The following is a 23,845-nucleotide window of genomic DNA, read 5'->3' on the forward strand; positions in this document are numbered from 1 at the left end:
ACAGTCTGAAGCAGTGCAGTGAAATCCTGAGAACTAGCAAGTAGGTTGACTGATGTGTTAGTTTCTGAAATGTGAATTTAATCAGCTACTGGGGAGTACAAAGTGGGGAATCTGACTGCTGCCTTTAATCGGCCCGGCTCCTGCTTTTAGCGAGAGGCGAGAGCAGGCCCCTCGAGCCGAGGCCTTTGCGTCTCAAATGGCTTTTAAATATAAATCTGAAATTTGGAATTTTGACCTAAGAACGCATTGGAATTTAAAATTCGGTTAAGTTCCCGTTGCTTATTCCTTTACGTGTTACTGTCTCAACTTGCAGCCAGGCGGCGTTAGTTTGAGCAGTACCAAGAGGAGCCTCGCGGCTGTTGGGTACCGCTGAGGTGAACGCGGGAGCGTAACGGCAGGGGGCGACCCGCCAACGCCTAACGGTCGGTGGCGGTGGGGCCGCCATTTTGGGCTCTGCCTGAGGGAGGCGGTGGGGCTCCCTGGCGCTCTCCCAGTTGTCCTGCCAGCCCCGGGGAGCCATCGCTGGAGCCCCTCATCCCCGTGAGGTGCGGGCGGTGCCACAGCACGGTAGGAGCCGCCTCGACGGGCCGCGAGGAGAACCGATTGCTTACATTTGAGAACGATGAGTTCTACAGGGACCTGTTTAAACTTAGCGTTCATTCCTTCATCCTATCACACATATCGGGGTAAGTTTAATTATTTTAATTACTAAATGCTATTCTGCTATGTAGTTATTACCTCAATTTTTTAGTGATTTATTTTCTAACCCCTTAAATTTCTTGTGCACTGCTGCGTCGAATAATTTTTTCATAGTATGCTTTGTACTAACTCTTTGGAATGCATTGTGTAGTACTGATTCACAGAGGAACTCTACAACTCAAAAGCAAATGAGTTACAAAGTAGATATGTGATTTATTTTGGTGCTGGGCACATGCGGGACAGCTCCCAAAGGCACACGCAACACTTCGCTCACTCACGTTCTCTTTTATCCGCTAAAATATTATATATGCATTAAGTTTTACAATATCTATGTATATTAATTTCCTAGCTCTGCCCAGCCCCACTTTGTATAAATTGTATAAATTTGTATAAATTACCTAATTTTCAGTCCTTCTGCACTTGTGTAGTACGCTCCTGTGGTTGTCTGGGTGGTAGTTGGGATGAAGTATGATGTCTTCATGGGGGAAGCTTGGTGCCTAGGAGACCCAGGCTGTGCCATGACATTAGTCAGCTCAGTGTTTCCTGCTTCAGTTTCCCGTTTTCCAAAGTGGGAATGATACTGATGACTTCACCTGGGAAACTCTGGGAAGCCAGCTGCCACCAGCTGTGGGACAGAACAGCAGCGAAACTGAGTGAAGTACTCCTCTTTCCCAACTCAGGGAAGAGAGCAACCCTTCCCTCTCAGCACAGGCTTCTGTGCAGAGAGCACTTCAAAGGCAGTTGCTGGCACCCACAACAGAGGCCAGTTCACCAGAGACTTCGCAGTGCACTCTATCACAATGCTGGGCACAGGAGAAGCCCCAGATCCCACACTCCTCCTGCACAGAGCCAACCTGGGGGTGCAGGACAGGTGAGAAGACAAAAAAGACAAAGCCAGCCTTGCTCTACCCAGGATGAGAGAGAGTCTGTCTCGATTTGTAAAACAACACAGCTTGGCAGCTTTCTCTTTGCAGAACATCAGACTGGTCTGAAAAGGCACTTCAGTGCACATTCCACAAGGAAGAATATACCTGGCAAGAGCCTTTAAAAGTGTATTTTTTAGAAGAGGGTCAACAGAAAGCAGAGACTCCATGGTACTATGGCAGCACTCTCCTCCCTGGCAGAGGCAGTGGTCTGTGTGTTAGGATAAGCACCAAGATCCTGTGCAGGAAGCACCCGTACCCCTGTGCAGCATGTGGTACCTACGGCAGGTCAGAGGCCATGGTGTGGGTTCAAGAGGACAAGGCTGCTTCCACAGTCTTCCCGGCCCCAGCCAAGGGTCTGGATTGCAGCTGCTCAGCGAGAGGGCTGTTGGGATGCAGCCGGCAGAAACGCCCAAGTGTCCAAATGGGGAAGACATTGCAGTAGGCGGTGTAACTGATGGCACATGACTTGTTGAACACCCCAGCAATGTTCTCCTGAGAGACAGACAAACAGCAAGTTGGTGTGGGTGACAGGAGACCACAGGATGTCCAGGACACTGCTGAGCTCATCATGTTCCTGAATTTCCCACCAAAAGCCACACATGACTTCCCTTCCAGGTAAGGGAGAGCACTGTTGCAATGGCTGCATGATGCCCAGGACATGTACAACACTGGGGAAGCCCCTGGAGAGAGAAGAGGGAATCCACATACCTGAGGCCAGTCGCCGTTGGGCAGCTGCTTATTGATCAGCAGTTGGATGCCCCTTTCCAGCACGTCAATGTCAGGGTACCTGCAGAGTACAAAGGAGATACAGTCACCTTAGTGTCATCCAAACTGTCTGCATGCCCCTACCCAAGTGCTTAGGGAACTCAACCACCTCCAGTCTGCCCCAGACTTGACCAAGTCACGCAACTCCAGGGTACCAGGCATTACAAATACAGCAAGATTCTCAAGACCTTTGGTTTCCGCTGGCTCTCCCTCGTCTGGCATCAACAGCCTCACTGGCTGGACCACAGCTTTGGTCAGTCCCCCATTGCAGAGGTGTGTGACCAAGAAATGTGGTTGAGTGCATGGCCCACACTAGCAGGGCCCAGGGCCTGTGCCAGCCTTTCCACACAACTCAGATGGTATTTTCCATTTCACTGGACCATGTGGTATCAGGTGAAGGCCACTCTTACCTGACAGCCATGAGCCCCAGCAGGGCCCAACACGTGTTGTGGATCTGTGATGTGGCACTCTGCACATATCTGCGTTGCTCACATGACTCGAAGTCCTCTCCCCACCCACCATCTGTCATCTGCTTGGAGAGCAGGAACTGGCAGGCCTGGGCCACTTCTCTGCATGCCACCCTGCGAAGACAGACAATAAGACAGGGTTAGGTACAAAGGAGAGCTTGCATGTGTTTCCCAGACACAAATGGGAGCTGTGCTTCACCCTGCCCATAGCAGGTACTTTCCAAAGAGCTCAAGGCTCAGAAAGTAAGTGCTCTAATCCTACCAGATTTGGGAGGAGTGGTATCTTGGGCAGGAGTGCTCATGGGCAGACAGTGTGTCTACCCAGACTCACCCTTTGATCCCACCCTACCCCAGAGACAAAGGCAGAGAAGCTGCCTAACCCCTACTCACCCATCACAGTATTTGTACTGCATACAGGCAAATGCCTCCAGACCAAACCAGGTGCCATACGTGAAGCAAACTCCCCAGCTCCTAGGAGGAAGGGGAGACCAGTATTATCAAGGGTACTGGAACAGAGGCAGGTTGTGACACCGCTACATCCACAGCAAGAATAGAACCAGGCAGAACAGTAGCCTGCTTGCGCCTATGGCACAACCGTGCCCTGTACCACCAGCACCTGTTCCCAGATTGCTCAGGCATCAGGTGATGCACTGGGATGGGAAGAGTTGGAGCCACCCCAACCCCCAAGGGAGATCAGCATGTACATGCTTGTTTTACACACCCTACCAGCCATGAATGCTGCCCACTGTGGCCCATCATGCTAGGACAGACAGGGGAGAACTGAGCAGTAGGAGCACGGCTTACCCTTCCCATGACCCATCAGCTCGTTGTTTCTTGCGACAGAAGTCCAGGCCCTTCTGTAGAGTGTTTCTGGACAAGAGAAAAACACCTGATGCAGAAGCAGCCCAAACCCTGTGGGCTGCTTTGTAGAGACATTTGTCATCATCTCTGAGGATTTGATGGGTCCCATGATTAAAGGCTTGATTGGCAAGTGAAAGCAGACAGGTGGTGCCACACAGAATCTGAGTCAAACTATGCACCAGTGGGGCATTTTTCTGTTACGTGCCAGTATGCAAGCAGGGACCTAGCCTACAACTGGCTGCAAGATCAAGGCAACTGCTAAGTCAAGAAGGCAGCAGATGATCCACCAATTTCTCCCAGAATGATCCCAAACTGCCTGTGCCCTCTTCCTTGAGTGAGTCTGTGCGCTAGCACCTTGGGGGCACTCTCGTTTGGACATGTCACTGGCATCTCAGCCCTGAATGCACCAAGGGCCAATCCAGGGGCTGCTCCAGTCCAGTGCAAAGGCCAGGCAAGAACCCTGACAAGGCTCAGCAAGGACTGTGCCAGCAGAGGCCACTGCAGGCACTGTGGGTCATTGCCACAGTGCCTGCAGTTTCTGTGCCTGCCTGTTTTTTCCCCTACTCAACTCCCCTCCCAGTGCCTCACCTGATCTCTGGAGCTCTGTGCTCAGGGTATGTCTCTTGGAAGTGTCTCAGTGCCTGCATGACAGCCGAGGTGCATTCCACGTAGGTGTAGTCGATCATGATGTCACCTGCCAGCAGGACAAGAATATCAGTGCAACAGTCCCTCTTCTGGGGAGCTCACTGAGACACGCTACCAACCTTTCCCAAAGACCCATGGCACATGTAGCCCACAGAAAGACACGGGGAGAAAACAGCCCCTTCACACTGGGCAGGATGACTGGGCCAATGCAGCTCCCCTTACCAAACACCTCTGAGGGGTTCAGCAACTCCAGCAAGTGACCTCCTCGCTTGGTTTCGTATGTGGCAAAGCCTCCATCTGAGTTCCTCATGCTCAGCAACTGCACAGACAAGCAGAGTGAGGGGATGGGGCTGACTCACAGGCAGTACCACGAGTCAGGTCCCAAGTCAGTTGTGAGGACGAAGTCAAACTCACATGGGTTTAACCACATCTCAAACCACATTGACAGGCAGGTCCAATCCAGACCATTGCATTTCCCACTCTACTCTGCACTGGTGCAGCCTCACCTTGAGTACTATGCACAGTTTTGGGCCCCACAGTAAGAAAAAGGATGTAAAACTATTACAAATTGTCCAAAGGTGGGCTACAAAGATGGTGAAGGGTCTACATGGGAAGACATACAAGGAGTGGCTGAAGTCACTTGGTTTGTTCAGCCTCGAGAAGAGGGGAGGCCTCATGCGGCCTGCAGCTTCCTTGTGATGGGGAACAGCAGGGGAGGTGCTGATCTCCTCTCTGGTGACAACAATAGGACCCTACAAAATGGTGTGAACAGGGAGGTTCTGGTTGGATATCAGGAAAAGATTCTTCACTGAGAGGGTGGTTAGGCACTAGAACGGTCTCCCCAGGGAGGTAGCCATAGCACTAACCTGCTGGAGCTCAAAAAGCATTTGGACAATGCTCTTGGACATATTGTCTGATCTTTGTGTGGTCCTATGTGGAGTCAGATGGTAGACTCAATGATCCTTGTGGGTCCATTCTAACTTGGGATATTCTGTGAGCCTATATGACCACATTGGCCTTACAATGGCTTAGTAATACTAGATGTAGCCTTGACTTCTCTTATTTTACCTGGGTGTAGCTGCCTGCATTTACCCCATCCAAATTTTTGCAGCACTTACCACATTGACAGCATCAAAGAGGCGCTCAGGGGGAACAAGTTTGGCTATGAAGGGGCACTTCTCCTGCAGCAGCATAACTGACTTCAGCCCCTCTGCTGTGCAATCTGCCACAATCCAGCCACAGTCCCGCGTGCTGAAGGGGAAGCCACCCTGAAAAGGGGCAGAAGGACTCAGCGTCTTCTCCTGAACTTGCTGTTCTTGTGCAGGGGAAGGCACTGCTCCTCATTCACTCCATCCCCTCTGCCCAAATCTCAGCCCTGTGCATGCACCCTTTGTAGGCCAGCTCCAGCCACTGCACCTTGTTCATATGGCGGTAATATTTCTGGTAGTCAGGTGGGTTCTCTGGAATCTGTGAAAACAAGAAACAAGTGAGGACAGGTTGAAGTTGCCCGCCTGCAGGGCTATAGACTGAAACCATCAAAGATACAGAGTCCTGTGGAACTGCACACCATTTATGCTTTACTGAGGAAGGCAGATGGGGAAAGAAGTCAGCTCTGGAGCAGAGAATGCTGAAGAGAAATCAAATTTTTGCCTGGTTTCAGCATGGCTAAAGCCCCCTCTTGGCTTCTTTCCTGGCAGTGAGACATCTATTTTCAGGGGTTCCATTGACAGCACCGTGAGTAATACCTACAACTGCTTCTGCATGAAGCTGCTGGTGACCTCCCCACCTTGAGCCACTGGCCTGGCTAGCAGGAGCTTCTGCAGTCACTAGCAAAAAAGGCTGAGTTTCCCAGAAGGGCACCTCAAATACATGGGCACCAGAGAGGCTGAGCTCTGTTTTCCAGCCTCCCCCTTAGCCCAAGGCAGCCAACTCACACATCCCACAGGACCTCACAGCAAGGCCTGGGGCTGGCCAAGATCTTCTCCAAGCTGCAAAGCTTGCTCCCAGCAAGATGGCACAGCAAACAGGCAGCTGTTCCCAGGACTTTGCTAGTCTAGCCTTGAAGAAGAGCTCTTCAGAGGGAATGGAGGTATTCAGCTGGGCTCTCAGAAGAAGCTAAGTCTGCATAGCCAGCATGGCAGAGACACCACCATCTGGTTCTGCTCACCTGGGTGAACCTGAGAAAGTCATAGGCATTCTGAAGGCAGGACATGAATTCAGGTATCTTCTGGGCTTCCGCCTAGAAACAAAGCGCACAGTCAGCAAGGAGTTCTGGCCACCAAAGGTGCCCCTCAGAAGGAAGAGGATATGCTGGGATCTTGCTGGCCTTGGTGCCATTAATGACTGCCCTTCATACTGCCAGGCTGGGGGCTTACCTGGGCAACCACAACACCCTCCAAAACACATGCCCACCATAGCTACCTCTGCCCTTCTGTAGGAAAGCAGGCCTGCCTGCTGTTTCTGACAGACAGAAATGCTCTGAGGCTATGCACAGCAAGGAGGAAGGGCCAGGGTTTTACCACAAGACTGCAGCAACAGGGACAACAGGGAAATCTAACCTGACCCATTCATGTGGCACTGTGACATCCCACTTGAAAAGCAACTGGCAAAGATGGGTTGTACCAGCTGTTCTGGAAAGCTTGCATGCCACAACCAAGAGGCTCTTTGAGGAGCACCTGCCTGATGCGGCTGTATGATGTGATGCCACAATATGTTTGGCAGAGATCTGGGCAGACGTGCAGTAGAAGCCCCTGGTATTTTAGAATACTGCCTTTTCCCAAGACAGCATGCAACACTCAGGGAAGTCTTACCTCCAGGAAGGCTTGGACAGCAAAGGCAGTATCCCACAGCTGGGATCCATTTGTACCCTGGAAGAAAGTGGATAGTTCCAACAACAGAGGAATGACAAATGAGAAAGCTGCTTCAGCCTGCTCTGTGCACAGTAGTAACAGAAGAGGTGGCTAGCGATTTTGAGCAAAGGGACATGACAGCTGCCAGATAAGCACAGCTCAGTTCACATGCAGTATCAGAGCCTCTGAGCCACTGGGCAGGCAGGGGAATGTCTTTTCCTGGCATGCCAGGGTCCCTCTTAGTCACAGCTGGAATCCCACAGCACCTTACCTGCATCTTCATGCCATCAAGGCCCAGCCTGTGGGAGGAGAGAAAACTGTTGCAGCACAGGCACAGCACAAGCACCAGGAAGAGGGTTGGGAGCCACAGTGTGCCAAAAGCACAGGGATCAGAGCCCCACATCATGCCAGGCAGATTACACTCAGTCCTTACCAGAGATAGTCAGGGATCCTGGAAACATGCTCCTGAAAAGCTGGGGAGTTCTTCCCATCCACAAACCAGCGAACCAGCATGTTGATGGTCTTAGAGATCTGTTGAAAGCAGCACTGTCACTGCTCTGGCTACAGCATCTTCCAGCCCCAGACACATCTCTCCCACCCAGCACCCAGCTAGAGGTCCTGAGCTTCACCCTTACAGCTCTCTCCGTGGCATCACTGACTGTAACAGATGGTGGGGCAGATTCCACAAGATTACTCCAGGGCTTCCCCTCAAATCATGTCCCTGGACCACAAGGAGAGGTACCCACGCTAGGGCCACAGCTGTCCCCATGCCCTCTGCCTCTCTTGTGTCCTATTAGCACTAAGGTCTTCAGCATTAGAAACAGCAGGAGTTGTGCCTTAGCAAGATTCAAAGGTTTTGGTTACACACCACAACTGTAAAGGACTGTGGGACCCCAAGCAGGTTCCTAAAGAGACAAGAACAAGAATTTGAAGGGATATCACGTAACCTACTGGACCGATGCTGATACATTTGGTGAATCTGTCATCAGCTTTGATGTGGTCATAGAGTTCCACAATGGCTCGCTGCCGTAGGTAGGTGCTGTGGTGGGCCTCATACAGGTTCATGACAGCTGCAGGAAAAGAAAGGGACACGCAGAGAAGAGTTCACCCCACGTGGACAGATTTACTTGCTGTGGCCAGCTGCACCACTGCTCACATGATGACCAGCCAAGGAAAGAATTGGAACTGCTCTGCCACAGAGTGGCCTGAGGACCAGGACACAAGGTCCTGCTGCTACCACGGTAGCAAAGGCACAAAGACCAAACAATCAGCGTCTCCATTCCAGCTTCAGGGCATGCACCAGGAACTGGCAGCAGACCTTAAAGAGCCCCCTTGGTACAAGAAAGCTTCAGTTCCACCACCAGCCTACTCAAGGGCAGTCTCATAGCAAGGACCCTCCCACCCCAGCCAACACCACACTCACCATAGGCGACCTCCAGCAGCCAGCTGTGCGGGGTGTAGACATCACAGGCAGCCACGTTGTTCCTCTGGGCTGGCCAGTCGATGCTGGCGTAGTCTTGCACATACAGCTCCTGGCAGAAGACAATACAGGTGATCAGCTTGGAAAGCTGGGAAAAAATACCCAGAGGCAGCTTGCTGCAGGAAATCTGCTCAGCTGCCTGGACTGCTTTGTCCATGCAGGCACAAGAGCTGCCACTTGATGAAACACAGTCTGGCTCTAAAGATGTGGCTGGCACAGCAGGCAGTCAGGGAGCTACATGTTCTTGTTAGGGAGTCCCAGGAGGGCTGGCTCCTCACCTGCCGCAAGCTCCGTATGAGTTCATCTTCTTCTGCTGACAGGCGCTTGGCGTAACAGTAGCTCATGGGGAGGTACACCTGGCGGCAGTGGCACCAGAGTCGGGATGGATGCGCTGGGAACCACGTAGGGAGCAGCCTGTTCGTAACAGAGAATGTGCTATGGAATCAACAGGGAGGGCCAAGAGAGACATGCAGAGATGCTGGGTCAGCAGGGGGATAGCCAGGGCGGGACACGCCTTTCCCCATCCCCTGTGGCTAGGCCTTCTACTGCGGGTTACAGTTCCAGCAAAAAGGAAGGGAACACTCACACTGCCTGACCCCACTCAGACCCTCTCCGCCTGGGCTGATCCTGCTCCAGTAGGGTCAGCAGACACCATTCCTGGCCCAGCTCAGACAGGGCAAAGAGCATCCCAAGCTCAGGGAGAATTCATTCCAGGGGCCCTGCTCTTCCCCATGTTATTCTGAAGGTGGAGGTGCAAACTGTCGAATGTATCCGCTGACAAAGCACCAGCGGCCCTTGGCACTGTGCAGCCTCTGATCTTCCCTGGGAAAATGCCATACACTTCCCTTCTCTGACACCCGCTGACTACTGAGGATCCTCTGAGTGACAGCAGAGTTTGAGCTGGCAGCCATACACATGGCAAGCTCTGCTAGGGCCTAGTTCTGCCTGGCCACAGCAGTGGAAGGCGCTATTGGCAAAGAGCGTTCTATTGGATGGATGCATCATGGATCCTACGGGGAAAGCTAGTGGGGCTGAGCTCCTGCATCCCTTCAGTGCAGTGTTCAGTGCAATCTACTTGTCAGCTGACCTTGCTGCTAGCCTCCCAGCTCACAAGCAGTCTGAGCAGCCCCAGATCCAGGCCACAGCTGGAGTTATCCCAGCAAACACCAATCCCTTGTGCAGCTCTGGACTGAGCCTGGTGGCAGGACTAACAACACTCCCCACATGCACGTCGAAGGAGACATATACCACATCTCTGGGAGAAGCGTGTTCATTCCCTCCCAGCTGTAAACGTTCAAGACAGCCAGCCAAAACTTCCCCCACGAAGGGATTCCCACAGCACCTCCTGCAGAGATGGATATTAGCTTTCAGTGTTAATGCAGCCACATCAGCTCCCTGCTCTCTCCCACCTTAGAGGATCTGCCTCTCCCCAGGTTTGGGAGCATGTCACTCAGGCTGCGACACACTTCCCAGAAAAGGGCTAGACAGGCAGCAGTCCAAAAAAGGAACAGACTTTCCCACCATAACTGAAAATCCAGATGCCACCCACAACTGCTGTGCTGGGCACAACAGAGCTGACCTTTGCTGTGCAGGTTGACACGGGCCCGCACAATGTCAGGGTCATCTGGTCCAAGCCCCAGGATCCTCAGGGCAACATAGTTGAGTGCTGTGCCAAACACTGTTGATTTGTCCTCCACGTGCCTGTTGAGAGCACACACGGAAACAGCGCAGCCGTTGGACACAACCATTATGCACATGGCTCTCTGCGTTGGGCTGAAGTGCCATGCCAGGGATAACTGAGGGAAAGGGAGACTCAGGTAACCCTGGCAGAACAATGCTCTGTACTGCCCTGCAGCAGGATCAAATGCCACAGAGCAGCCAGAGCTGCGGCCTCTGTGATAAGGGATACACCCAGAGCCCTTCACAAGCAGGCCCAGCCACCTGTGGGTACCACAGGTGTACCACCCCGCTTCCCCAGCCTGGGCAGGTCAAGCGGCAGCTCCACGTGCTGAAGCTCAGACACAGCACCACAAAAGCACAGCTTCACTACTCACAAGCCCCAGCCTCCGTCCGGGAGTTGCACAGAGCGCAGGTAGCGCACCATCTCCTCCTGAAACCCCTCCGGCAGCTGGATCTTGGCGGTGTGGCAGGTGATGAGGAGCCCTGCAACCATGGACAGCCCAACCACCCCGTGAAGCGGATCACGGCGTGGCGACCCGCAGCCCCCCGGCACCACAACGCCGTGCCGGGACCCACCTGGCAGCAGGAAGAGCGGCCCGCCGTAATCGCCGGCCCAGTGCCCGTCCTCGGCCTGCAGCCCGGCATAGAAGCGCATGCCGTTGAGGGCCGCCTCCCGCGCCGTGCCGGCCGGCGGCAAGGGACGCAGCAGCTCGTCCTGCGGGGAGACGGCAGCTCAGCGCGGGGAGCGCCCCCGGACCCCGCACCCGCAGCCGGGCGGCCCCGCACCGTGTCCAGGCCGAGGCAGTGCGCTTCCAGCGCCGTCTGCTCCCGCCGCTCCCCGGCCGGCTCGCCCTCGCCCTCGCCGTCGCCGCCGTCGCCCAGGTAGCGCCACCGCTGCCGGCCGCCCTCGCAGCGCAGCCGCCAGGCGGGCAGCGCCGTGGCTGCCGCCGAGCGCCGCGGGCCGCCGCGTCTCCGCACCGCCCTGCCGGAGACGGGCGTTAGCCGCGGGCGAGGCCACCACCGCCACGCAGCACCGCACCGCACCGCACCGCACCGCGCCGGTACTCACCCGCCGTCCGCCATCGCCATCAGCACCGCCGGGCTGCAGCTGGGGCTGGGCCGGGCCGTAGCGGGGCCGCGCGGCGCTGGGCCCACATGGCCTCACGGGCGGCCGCCAATCGGGCCGCCAGGCGCCCCCGCAGCCCCGCCCCGCCCCGCCCCGGTGGGGGCGGCTCCATTGGCGGCGGGAGCCGTGCGGGGGCTCCCAGCAGGGTACGGCCCCCGGGCGCGACCCCCCGCAGCCTCGCAGAGCCCCGCTGAAGCTCGGAGCTCCTGTCACCCAGCCGGGAGCTGTCCCCGTCCTGTTTGCACGAGCCCGTGGTGCACCCGCTGCCCGCTCACAGCCCCCTCCCCCCCCGCTCAGAAATCACCACCAGACACAGCACGCGCTGCAGGGATTTTTATTCACAAGCACAAGCTGGGGGCTGCCATTCCCGGCAGAGCGGCTCTGCGGTGGTGCCCAGCCCTGAGGGAGGTGAGGCCCCTGTGGGCTCCTGGCAGCCCAGTGGGGACGGGGAGCTGCAGGGGAGCCAGTGAGTTGGAGCAGCAGCAGCCCCCCTCACCCAGCCTGCTCCTGGCGGTGTGGGCGGCTGATGGAAGCACACCTGAGGGAGCAGCCGCTTGCTGGCACCTCACTGCCTAGTGGTGGGGGCCCGGTGGGTGGGGGCCTGGGGGGTGGGGGCCCGGCGGGTGGGAGCCTGGTGGATGGGGACTCGGTGGGTGGGGGCCTGGTCCATGTGGTGCAGGTTTTCCAGGCTCTGGGTGCGGTGGCCCCCCTGGCCCAGGATGTGGTGGTGGCGGCCCTCCGTGTGGTCCTGCAGGAAGAGGAGACACATCAGGAACTGCGGTGATGCCACAGGGCTCTCCTGGTAGGCACAGCACCTCCTGGCACCACCCTGGCTACTGCACCTAGCAGGACCAGGTCCCCTGGCAGTGCACTGGGGACATGTGGGGCAGGAGCAGCCTGGGAGTGCATGTGCCTGTGATGGCTGCACCGAGCCCTTCCCAAAGCCCCCACAGTGCACACTGCCCACAGCCTGGACCCAGACCCATGGGTGCTCACCTGGGTGGGGGGTTGACATCTTCTCACGGCCTTTGAGCTGCAAGGGAAGAACAGGTTCTGTCAGTGCGCTACCACAGTGCACAGCCATGGTGCGGAGCTTCTCCTGGGGCACTGCATTTCTGCAGGCAGCCGTGAGCCACTGTCCCAGGTGAAGCCCCACATACCCCAAGCACAGAGACAACACTTGGGCTGGGGCCTCTGCAGTTCCCCACAGCCATCCCATCCCTTTTGGAGACCCTGAGAGCAATTGCCCTCACCCCTGCAACACCTGTTGCAACCCAGGCACACAGCTTCCATCATTAAACCAACCCCAGCCCAACACTTCCTCTCCAGCCACTGGGGAACATGCTGAGCCTGTGCCCAACCACGAGGGACTGTGTGCAGTCCCAGTGCCAGCCCTGGTGCCATCTGCCCTCCAACCCCCTGACACTGCTACCTCAGGGACTGTTTCCATTTACCTATGCTGCAGAACAGCCCCGTTTGAAAGCGCTGTAGCTCTGACTGTCAATCTTGCACAGCAGCCCAAGGTAGCGGGGCTGGCTTTTGAGCACTCCTTAAATACAGGGCCCTGCCAGGACAACAAAGGTGTGACAGGCAGGCGTGTCACCCATAAACCGTTCTGTTAGTTTTGCATGTAACTGGAGCAGTGGGAGTACAGATACATGTCGCATACAGTACTGGGCACAAAGGTCTGCCACCCCTTAGAGAAACAGAGTCAAGGTTGGGGTGAGGATGGGTGGTGGCCTCAGCACTGGCGTCAAGTGATGGGTTGAGTCAGGTGTCCTGGCCATGAACCCTGATGGGGTGCCCTCAGCACAGGCAATGTGTGTGGGCGCCAGTGTGTGGGGTCACAACCCCACAGGGGCTGCTGCAGGGCAGAAGGCTCAGGGCCCTGCTGATGACCCCCACAAACAGGTTGAGCTCAGGTACTGCCAGCATGGGGGCAGGAGTGCTATCTGCCATCAGACCCAGTGATGGAGATGTGCCAGGCTGTGTCTGTTCCTCACCACCCCACACTCCACACCCTCTGCAATGTGCCCTGCTGTCCCATCCCAGGGCTGTGGTGACAATGACTTGAAGCACGTGTCCTCAGCATGAACCAATTCCCCTTTCCTCCTGCAAACACAGTTCTTATACTGTATCTGTCCCTCGGAGGATGTGTACAGTTTGTAACACCCACTGTAAAAACTTGCTGAAAGGAAGCATGTGAGCCAGGGATGCTTTACTTGCTGCTGTCTTTTGTTGAAAGAGATGGGTGGGGACTCAATGCATACCAACTTAAATCTGGCAGTAAAATCTGTTCCTGCTTACCTGGATTTCCTTGTACTGCAGAGGTAACATCAACTCAGACCTGAGACAGTGAGAAGTTCAGGTTGAAAACCCAAACTCATTGCCATAAATACTTGCAATTAACATCCAACCTTGATTTTAATGCCTGGGAGGTAGGGACTGTGGCTGTGCAGTGCATCACAAAGCAGTGTCTGGAGCCTTGGGGAGCAAGGGAGAGGCAGCAGGGATGCAAACTCTACTTCCAAATGTGGCACTCATCAGACACCCGGGACAGAAACATGCCTGTGAATTAATATATACAACTGTATACATGCACACACTATAAGTTGAATTTTAAATACTCCTTTGCTAGCAAATAGCTTTTCACTCATGTCCTGCATAAGATCAGGGATTACCTTGGAAGAATACAGTGATTTATTAATTTTATTTAGAAATTAGAGAAATAATTTGGTATTTATTCTATAAATAAGGCTTAGGTCACACACAGGTTCAGCCGTGGGTGCATTCATTAGTAGTATAATTTTGTCTGAATGATTTAGCAGGGCTGGAGTGCTCCCTGGAGGGGTTGTTGTGTAAGGAAAACATCATCTTCAACCCGTGCTCAGAAACAACTCCACTCTTGTACTGACAGTCCTCACTAGGGAGAGCTGTGGAGCTTTTGCACAGTTTAAATGCATGCAGTTGGTTGCAACACTGATATGGGTGACGTATTTGGGGCTTAGCCTATTTATTTTGGTTAGAAGAAAAAAAAAAAAAAGTTGTTGTAATGGTCTGCCTGAGATGAGCTTTCTGTAAGGAGCTCCAGTTCCCCGTGGCTGTCAAAATCTTCAGATAATTTCTGAAGATACTTGCCTAAAGTCAGTGATGGAAGGTGAACCGTCTTTATAGAATCAGCCTTAGAAATTGACTTAGTTATGAAACTTTACTTGCCAAAGTCCTGGTAACTAGGCATTGTTTTTATAATAATTTCTACATTTCTGAGGTTTAGATCAGAGTTAACAGGGTAGTGCTCTGCTCCTGCTGTTTGTGGGAGCTCTGCTTGGCAGAGACATTAGAAGCTGAAAGTATTCTTCTGAGGTGAGGATGCAGTCAGCTCAAAAAAGCAAATACCACAACTCCCCCCCTTATAGTTCAGTCTAGAACATGAGACTCACTTCAGAAGGTATCATCTGCCATTTGTTACCTGTTATGTTTCTAGACCAAAAATTGCTAAGGTACTTTAAAGCCATGGGATATCATCTAGTTTGTTTTTAAAAGGGATTTAGGGATCTGATCAAAGGAATTTCACAAAACATGGTCTAAATACAGTCATCTCTGCTTTGACAGAAGGTAGACCTGAATCACTACACTGGCAGCCACAATATTTTCAACAGAAACACAGGTATTTTAGAAGCACCTTAAAAAAAAAAGAAAAGAAAACAAAACAAATAACAAAAAACCACCATTTGGTTTCCTCTGTGCTGGTTATTGTAGCTTGGATGTGAACTGCAAGGACATGAGCCTTCAGCACCAGCATGCCTTCCCTCTTTATACCCCCTGCAGTCCTCTCCTTTTGGGGTTGCTCCCTGTACCAGGCGCAGGAGGGACACTGCAAATTGATGCTGTAATGCCTTCTCTCAGGGCCAGTTTCACAGAGAACAAATTCATGTATTTTTAATGAAACTAGAATAGTCCTTTGGTTCAGCCAGGGAATGACCTAAGCGCAAGGCCATGTTTCAGCTGAGGTTACAGCATCCCAATGTTTTCAACTTCAGAGAATTTGCAGTGGCAGCAGAACCGTTTGGTGTTTTTCATGAGAACTACCAAAGGGAGGCTATTTGGTGGGCCAGCACTGGAGTCCAGAGCTGTTCCTTTGCAAACATGACGCGCAGTTGTGCTGAGAGAACACACATCAGGTACTTGAAGAGGCCCTGAACCTACGTGCAGGGCACTGAATTGAGCCCCTTTCCTCGTCTCCGTCCACAGAGTTCCATGGGCACCAGCCCCATTCTCAGCTGTGTGCTGCTGTTTCTGCTTCTAGGGCTTCCCCCTAGGATCCCAGCTCATCTCTGGCCAATGTATTTGTTGGCTCACATACACACACAGTGACCAAGGCACAGAGCTGGGGAACCTGCAGAATCCCACTTCCAATGTGCTAGGACTATAAGCACAGCCCTGCAGAGGCAGAAACATCTTCCCCCTCCCACCCAAATTCCTCTCCTTTCATTACTTTTTTGTCCCAGTTCAATGACCACCAGCCTTTGTCTCGTGGTCTGGCAGAGCCTGGTGCCACACACGCCAGAGACACAAAGAAATACGCTGGCTTTTCTCCCAGGGCCTGCTATGAAGAGCTCGCATTGTGTTTTACTGGGAAGGGGGAGACAAGGAGAGGGCTGAAATATCACGCTCGGCCTTAGGCTATGTAAAACCCTCTGTTTCTCTGAATACATTGGCCCAAAGCTCTGGCAAAAAAAGCAGTGACCCTGAGGAAAAAAGCCCCAAGGTCACAGTCTCCTTTTGAAAGACCAAGGCCATGAGTTTTAAAATAATGGAAGCGGTTCTTTGCGCAGCATGGAAATGGGTAAATTTAAGTGTGGAGATGAACACAAGCTCCCAGACTGGCACAGCCTGGCACCTGTGCCAGGTCGGAGAGGACCCAGAGCAGGATGGGGTTGTGTGCTGGGCAGTGACCCTGGGGAGGATCTGGGAAGTCACCTGGAGCTGCTCATTTGCAGAAGCAGCAAAGGGCCAAGGTTTCTGGTGTTTGCACCTAATCCTGCTGCTCCTTACTACACAAGCTACCAGTGCAGCAGATCTTTCCCTGTAAAATATACATCGGAATGACTTGAAGTCATAAGAATAAGCAGGACAGAATAAGCAATGACATCAGAAAATGGGAGAACGAGGCAGAGCTTTGAGCTTTTTGTCTCTGACTAGAAATGATGTGCATTGATGCATTTCTTGGCCAGTTACTGAGCTAGGATATCTACCAAAATCAAATTGTTGATGGAGAAAAATACTGTTTCTTTCCTGCTGGCTGAGAGCACCACTTACACCGAGCTCTTACATCAATACATTTATCCTTAGAAAATAGAACATTGCAACACTGATGACAAACGACTTCATCTCTGCAAACACCACTGCCCAAAAGCGCCTCCTAGCCCTGCCAATCCTCTGAGAGCACAGGTAACTAACTGCTGCAGATCGCAATGCCATAAATGCAAAGATTTCAGTGGTCAGGTCTGCATTTAGTGTCAATGCACTCAGGTTTCACACTGGGGACATTACTTTGCTCCCTGCACCTGCCACTTCTCACCAGCCCCCCTGCAGCTCCCAGTCCCCACCTCACCTCCCTCAGGGCTGGGCACCAACGTGAGCCGCTCTGCCGGGAATGGCAGCCCCCAGCTTGTGCTTGTGAATAAAAGTCCCTGCAGTGGGTGCTGTGTCTGGTGGGTGATTTCTGAGCAGACGGGGGGCCATCATCGGGCAGCGGGTGCACCATGGCCTCGTGCTGGCCCCCAAACAGAAGGACGGGGACACAGCTCCTGGCTGGGTGACAGCCCCAGGCAGGCGCCCTTTGCAGCTCAAAGATTCAGTGGGGCTTTTTGTGAGGCTTCAGGAGGGCACGCCCAGGGATTTGGCACCATCTGTCAGGTATATGCATCAGAAAGGAACTGCAGCTGCTACCAACTTTGTCGTTCTACACTTGCAGCCTGATACAGTCATCTCCCCCCACGTAAAGGTTCTTGCTGTCCCTAAGACTAAAGGGCATCACAAAGACACAGCTAGACCCATCTCACAGGTGCCCAGCAAGGGACAGGAGGCCAGAGACACAAACCGCAGCAAGAGAAAGTTCTGACACACACAGCAAAATATTTCTGTCTCAGAGGGTGCTGCAGCTCAGGGTCAGGGTCCCCAGAGAAAGGGGGGGCTCCATCCTTCCCACGTGGTTGGCTCTGTCTTTGGGGAACCTCAGCCCCACTGTGGAGACCCTGACCCAGCTGCTGCTCACAGCCTATAGCCTTTACTGTGTATGAAAGCTGCAGCACCAGAGATGCTGCCAAGCTGGATCTGCTGCTGACTGCCTGTTTCTTTTTTCTTTTTTTTTCCTTCTCACAATGGTGGCTTTCTCTGCAGCAGCTCCCACAGCCAGCTGCTGCGCCCCAGCCACCAGTCAAAGCCGTGCTGTGTGCATCTCTGCGCAGTGCGGCTCTGCAGCCCAGGACACCCCCACGTCGAGCTACCATTGGTGCCACCGGCGCTGCGGCACGGCTCAGGGCTCTCCGCCCCCAAGCATAAGAAGCCAGCAGGTGCCAGGGCCCAGCCGTGTTCCTGACCATCGCCTGGCTGCAGCTCCGCCGTGAGCAGGGAGGTGAGAGGGGCTGGGGAGCAGGGCAGGTGCTTCGCTGCTGCAGCCGGCAAGCTGGTGCGGTGGGAGGGAGCGGCTCGGGGACGGCTGTGCTGGAGCAGAGCTCTGCCCTCACGCAGGAGACCATCAAGGAGCTGAAATAATCCTGGGTCCGGTGGATGGGAAACGGGCAGCACTGCTGGCTACCGGCTCAGCCTGGCGCAGGCAGGACGCAAGCACACGAGTGACTATTAGGGTGCATAAATTAAATACTTCAGAAATGCTTTCTGTTTGGAAACAGCCTTGCAGTTCAGACATAACCGCTGCAGAGGGGAGGGCACCTGCAGGATGACTTTCAGTGCCTTCCGCATCAGGCCCAGCACTGATGAAACAGGAGCCAGGCACCAGGGCAGGTGCTTATCACTAAATGAGCGTCAGACAATCTTCTTGTTGTTGGATGGTTGGTTGTTTTCTTCCCCCGAGTGTCAGTGCATTCAGCAGCTTTGGGTGCATTTGCATTTCTCCCTTTCAGAGTATCTTGGGTTTGGCTGTTTGTGGAATCCGTAGAAAATACTGCAATTATTAATACTCCTGAGAAGGTCTCCAGAGGAAGCGCAGGAGGAAAGAAGTTAGAGATGTCTTTATTTTTTTCCCACTGGCATCCACCAAAACTGACTCCTGCCTACATGCCCCCGCCTGTTCAGTCGGAGATGTAACTGCAGGCAAGAAAAGGCAGAGGCAAGGGCATATGGCATGGAAGTAGAAAGCAGTGTTTTGGAAATTCACCCCGTTGCCTGCTCCCATTCCAAGCAAGCAGGGCATAGCAATGGGCTAAGCTACAAGAGCCAAAGAATAGGTGAGGCGACAACATGCATGATTAAATAAATGCATTTTTTAAGATGAAGCCCCGGTCCTGGGCAGAGGCCAGTGGTTTATGCTCCTGCATTTCTTGTATCCATAGAATTTCCCAAAGGGCATCAGCAACACAGGTTTAACAGCCAACCCCATCCCATCTGACAGCTGGCTCTGCATGTACAGGAAATGCAGGAACATCTGCTGGAAGCCTGCAGGGCTTTGCCATCTCTCTCCCCCTCATTTTCTTGTCTATGCCCTGCTCACAGCAGAGACCCAAGGTGCCAAACTCACATTGGTCCCAGGGGTTGTGCCCGCTCTGGGGATGGACCATGACAGGCACTGCTTGTGTTGTAGCTCTCCTTGATTCCAGGGCCCTCTGAGACACAGCCGAGGTCTCTTGGGATCTTGCTCCCTGAAGTGAGAGCAAATGGGGGGGGCTGTTCTGCAACGTTCCTGGAGTGCAGGGGGTGGCACTGCAGATGCTGGGGGGCAGCCCAGGGCAGCACACTATGCAGCAGAAGGCATCACTGCAGCTCGACTCGGCTAACGCACCCATTGCCTGCCTCTGTCCTCAGGACTGCACCGCGACCATGTCCGAGCTGGAGAAGGCCATGATCGCCGTCATCGATGCCTTCCACCAGTACTCAGGGAAAGAGGGAGACAAGCACAAGCTGAAGAAATCAGAGCTGAAGGAGCTCATTAACAATGAGTTGCCCCATTTCCTTGGTGTGAGTATTGCCCTCCACAACGCATGCTTGACTGAGCCGTGCCAAGCAGCTGCTGGCTCTGCTAACCTGTCTCCTCTGGGCAGCAAGTACAGGGGAAAGGGTTTATTCTCGCAGCAGTGTGTGAAACACTTCCCTACAGCTCCACAGGAGCAAGAGGTGCCTGGACAAGGGCAACAGCCTGCGTTGGGGCTGGGGATTTGATTGCAACTAGATACATTTTCTTCCCTGGGAAGGTGACAGCCTTGCCCCATGGGACTCAAGATGCTCCTTCCCACCAGCACTCCTGGGGCTGCAATTTCCAGTTCAGTAGGGCTGCTGTTGCGCAAGTGTAGCTGCAGGCACAGAAAGCACATAAAGCAGCAACAAACTGTTAGGGATGTGTCCAAACAGAATTCAGCCATAGGAGTGGCCGAGAAACAGGGACATCTTACTGTCCAGGCCTCTCGCTTTGATCCTTCCCAGCTTCGGCTGTCTGTTTCTATCCCTTCAGGAGATCAAAGACCAGGAGACTGTGGACAAAGTCATGGAGGCGCTGGACAGCAATGGGGATGCAGAGTGTGACTTCCAGGAGTTTGTAGCCTTCATCGCCATGGTCACCGCTGCTTGCCATGAGTTCTTTGAGCATGAGTGAGCCAGTGGGGAGCAACTGAGCACCTCCCACTCAAGCTGGAGAGATGCAGAGCAGTACCACGTCTCCTGGGAAAGAAAGACTGGGTATGCTTAGGGGCTCCTTGGAGTTAAGCTTGTGCTAGTCTTAAGCAGCTTATTAAGTCCTGCAGCTTTGTGAGTAGAAGCACCCAGGTGGCTCAGGAAAGCCTCTTGACCAGTGCCTGCCGGGTTGGATGCAGTGTGCGCAAATGCCTCATCTCAAACTCAGTCCCTGGTGCCATACACAAGGGACAAGCGTGGGGCTGGAGGCAGGTGGCCACTGCAATCTGGGGTTGTTTGCAAAAGGAGAAGGAAAACTCAAGACCTGAGGTGGGGGGGGGGTAACGCAGAGGGGCTGGTTACAGAAGCTTGTCTCTGAGCCCACTGGCCTCCATGGAAAGGCTCCTGGTGATGCTGTGGGCTCTGACCACCTTGCACGTGGTACTAACCCAGTCCCATCACGGGGGCTCAGCAGAGACCATGCAGCTCTTGGCAACTTGAGACACTCCTAGTTTGAAAGGCAAAGCATAACCATGTAACAGACCAAGCTTTTCTCTTGCCCATGAATCCTCCTGCTTTTAGCAGCCTGCAGAACTGGAAGTGAAAGCACACGAGGCTCCTGGGCTGGGGGCAGTTTCTGTGCCTGGGATGCACCTTGGTAAGGTCTCCAGGCTCAGCCCAAGGAAAAGGGGAATCCATACAACATTACCACCTGCAGCCTCCAGAGTGTGTGGAAACAACGAGAATAAAATGTTTTGGTATCTAGGCCACAAGTGGGCTCTAGTGAAAAACGTGTCCTTTTGTCCCAGGCTCCGTGCACCTCTATGGCTACCACGCACTGTCAGAGGGGAATCTGAAGGACACAGCCGGGAGTGCCACCATGGCACATGCTGGCAGTAGGCTGATAACTGGGCATCAATTCAACTCCCCCCTGGCACCACTGCTGCCAGTCAAAAAGCTCAGGGCTGTTGCCCGCACTGCACTCCACCAGGCTGCCCAAACTGTGAGGCCAAAGGAACACAGTGCACCTCAACAGGATTGCTGCCATTCGGGATGTGTCTGCTTCTGGCAGGGTCATGCTCGGGCTTGCACTGATGATCCTCTGCAGAGCCCAAACTGAGCCTAGTACAATTTCCCTAAAGCCTGTGCTCCTGTCTTTTTTCAGTCTGCTCCTGCCATCCAGACCAGACACACCTGTAAGTTAGGCATTCACGCACAGGAACAACACCGCAACATCTCTACTCATAAATTCACAATAAAGATGACTGTGGATGTCACCATGTTCTTTTACTTCACAAAGATTCCATGAGCAGAATGCCCTGCCTTCTAGCAGAGACCAGCTTATCTGTCTCCTTACGAGGAGTAAAGAGGACACTCAGTCAGAGACATGCATACAAGAAAGGTATCTCTTGCTCCATCGGGAACTTAAAAAGGCACTTCTGCCATGCTAGGGTAGCACTCATTTGCTGAGAACTTGTTTAGCATCCCAGTTACTTCTACCACATTTTTAACATTCTCACCAGTTCCCGGTACTGCTCTCTGTCAGCCATTTCAAGCACTTGTCCTCACACATGGCCTTAGGTCTGTACAATGCCCAAGGACACTGTCTGTCCCAGAGCATCCCAAGGTTAGGGGAGCTGTAATGCTCACAACCCTGCCTCAGACCTGAGCCTGAGGTTAGCAGTGGTTTAACGTGCTGCACAAGGCTCTGCAGGTGAGGCTGTCTGGCACCCACCTGCCTTTTGCCCCACCACACTGCCAGTGCTCACACATGAGGAATCCCTCCCCAAGACAGCCTGCAGAGCACTGCAGCAGCAGAGAACTGCAGTGCAACGTCTGGCAAGACCCAGGGCAGGCTGTCCTGTCCCCTGGCCAGCAACCAGAGCAGCATCAGGGGGTGAAACAAGAGGTTTACGCACACATTGCTGGCAGTAAGGCTGCTCCTGTCTTAGCAACACCATGGCTGGAAATAAACAGGAGCTTTGCCTTACACAGAAGGTAGAGCAGAGCCAGTGCCTCTCATCAGGGAGAAGAGCACACGGCTTCCTTCAAGATGAGTGCCCCTAGCTGCTGCAAGTGCAGCACACACCTTTGCACTGCACCCACAGAGGAAAGCAGAACTTTGCTGAAGTGAAAAAGAAACAGACTGCAAAGACAGAGGCATCTGCACCACCTGGTCTGCACTACAGCACTGCTCCTGCTGTGTCCCGCTGCATGCTGACATAGGTGGTGCCTCAGCTGAGAGAATGGGCAGAGACACACGCTTGTTGGGTGAGGCCAGCAAAACAGTTTGGGAAACATGCAGTGCCCCTGCCACCAGCTCACCGCTGCCAAGCCCTCCTGCACACAGTGCTACTGCCAACACCTGAGGCCCCCAGAGACTACACAAGCCCCAGAGAAAGGAAGTCACTTCAGCTTTGGGGCTGAAACTGCTTGTTTTCAGAGCTCAGGAAGGCAGACATCACAGCAGGGCTGAGGCAGGTTCAGAAAGCTTACCTAACTCACTAAATTCCCATCAGTAACAGACTGGAGATATTTAAAAGTGCCAGTACTGGCAGCAACAGATCTGCTGAAAACCAGCACTGTTTTTCAGACTCTGACAGTGGCAGATCACTCTTCAGGTAGTGAATATGACAGGCTAATGAAATTCTTATTTTTTTGTTATGCCTCCATCCCAGCCAAAAGAAACAGCCAGCTAGATACCCAAGGTGTATGTCCTCTTACAGCACCTTACCAGCAGTGTTTGAAGCTAGCACTGATGAGATTGATCTGACATTGCACCAAACCCAGCAGAGCTCAGAACCCCCCCAGTTCTATTATTTGTGCAGATATAATGTGACAGTCTCTGGAAAGGGTAGTTCAGTAACAGACCTCTGTCTACGATGCTCTGCAAAGTCGGCAACACAGACCTCCATAGTCTCATAGTTTGGTAACATAAACCTCTATCACAGATGCTCTGGGGAGAAGGGAGGCCAGCACAGACACAGGATAGGTAAAGTCCACAGCAGCACATCAGGAAGAGATGGGGATTAAGGGTTCCAAGAGTCAGCAGCATGGGGGCAGAGGCCCCGGGATTGTGCCTAAAGACCCTGGGATTGTGCCTAAAGACAGTCCTTTGGAGAGAATGATAAGGAATTGGAAAAACAACCCAAAACCTAGGGGAAAAGACAAAAAAAAAAAAAAAAAAAAAAAGAGATATTGTCTGGCCTAAAAAGCCAATAAAAGGAGTTTCAGTGTTTTGGCCAAAATATGGGTCTTATAAAATTTGAGGCTTTAAACTTATATGTAAACAATAAGAATCCTTTTTCAGAGGAGGAATCAAGTTATGCTCCATATAATCCCAATATTGCACCGGAGGCAGCAGCAGCTGCTCCAGGAGGGGAGACAGGGACTGCAATTGATGCTGTCCCTGAAGAAGGAGCGCACTCTAGGCTCTGACAAGAATTAGAACAATTAGAAGAGTCACAGCACAGAGTCTGCATGCTAAGAGTACAAAAAATAAC

The 23,845-nt window shown here is 53.3% G+C and overlaps 3 protein-coding genes and 1 long non-coding RNA gene across 22 annotated transcripts in view; 2 read left to right on the top strand and 2 right to left on the bottom strand.

Annotated features, from left to right (window-relative positions):
- Positions 1 to 369: 369 nt before the first annotated feature.
- LOC137858399 (uncharacterized) lies at positions 370 to 18,015 on the top strand. The gene is made up of 2 exons (XR_011097691.1): positions 370 to 686; positions 17,901 to 18,015. It is a non-coding gene; the product is annotated as an uncharacterized lncRNA (long non-coding RNA).
- LSS (lanosterol synthase) lies at positions 889 to 11,582 on the bottom strand. 2 transcript variants are annotated; one of them, XM_068686038.1, is made up of 23 exons: positions 11,442 to 11,582; positions 11,159 to 11,354; positions 10,949 to 11,087; positions 10,747 to 10,855; positions 10,272 to 10,393; positions 9,941 to 10,037; positions 8,971 to 9,106; positions 8,636 to 8,744; positions 8,164 to 8,282; positions 7,646 to 7,743; positions 7,484 to 7,511; positions 7,174 to 7,230; positions 6,531 to 6,602; positions 5,780 to 5,830; positions 5,482 to 5,631; positions 4,586 to 4,682; positions 4,307 to 4,412; positions 3,662 to 3,727; positions 3,248 to 3,328; positions 2,801 to 2,971; positions 2,334 to 2,412; positions 1,906 to 2,117; positions 889 to 1,324 (listed from the first exon to the last, which is right to left on the bottom strand). In XM_068686038.1, exons 1-22 carry the CDS (start codon positions 11,459 to 11,461, stop codon positions 1,932 to 1,934), a joined length of 2,289 nt encoding a protein of 762 aa, XP_068542139.1. In that variant the 5' UTR covers positions 11,462 to 11,582; the 3' UTR covers positions 889 to 1,324; positions 1,906 to 1,931. The 2 variants fall into 2 exon arrangements, with proteins under 2 accessions (XP_068542139.1, XP_068542140.1); XM_068686039.1 differs by having other exon boundaries at positions 1,902 to 2,117.
- The window catches only part of DIP2A (disco interacting protein 2 homolog A), a 115,498-nt gene continuing 103,471 nt past the window's right edge, over positions 11,819 to 23,845 (bottom strand). For 5 of the 18 annotated variants that reach the window (XM_068686032.1, XM_068686031.1, XM_068686016.1 and 2 more), the window contains 3 exons: positions 12,953 to 23,497; positions 12,495 to 12,531; positions 11,819 to 12,246 (listed from right to left, as the gene is read on the bottom strand). The gene's annotated coding sequence lies outside the window, so the exon portion shown is untranslated. The remainder of the gene's footprint in view (positions 12,247 to 12,494; positions 12,532 to 12,952; positions 23,498 to 23,845) is intronic. The other 13 variants (XM_068686022.1, XM_068686024.1, XM_068686020.1 and 10 more) reach the window with 13 other exon arrangements.
- Positions 19,446 to 21,115, top strand: S100B (S100 calcium binding protein B). Its single transcript, XM_068686043.1, has 2 exons — positions 19,446 to 19,694; positions 20,185 to 21,115. Exons 1-2 carry the CDS (start codon positions 19,446 to 19,448, stop codon positions 20,323 to 20,325), a joined length of 390 nt encoding a protein of 129 aa, XP_068542144.1. The 3' UTR covers positions 20,326 to 21,115.

The sequence above is a fragment of the Anas acuta genome, chromosome 6 (assembly GCF_963932015.1).
Source record: "Anas acuta chromosome 6, bAnaAcu1.1, whole genome shotgun sequence".
Lineage (NCBI taxonomy): Eukaryota > Metazoa > Chordata > Aves > Anseriformes > Anatidae > Anas > Anas acuta.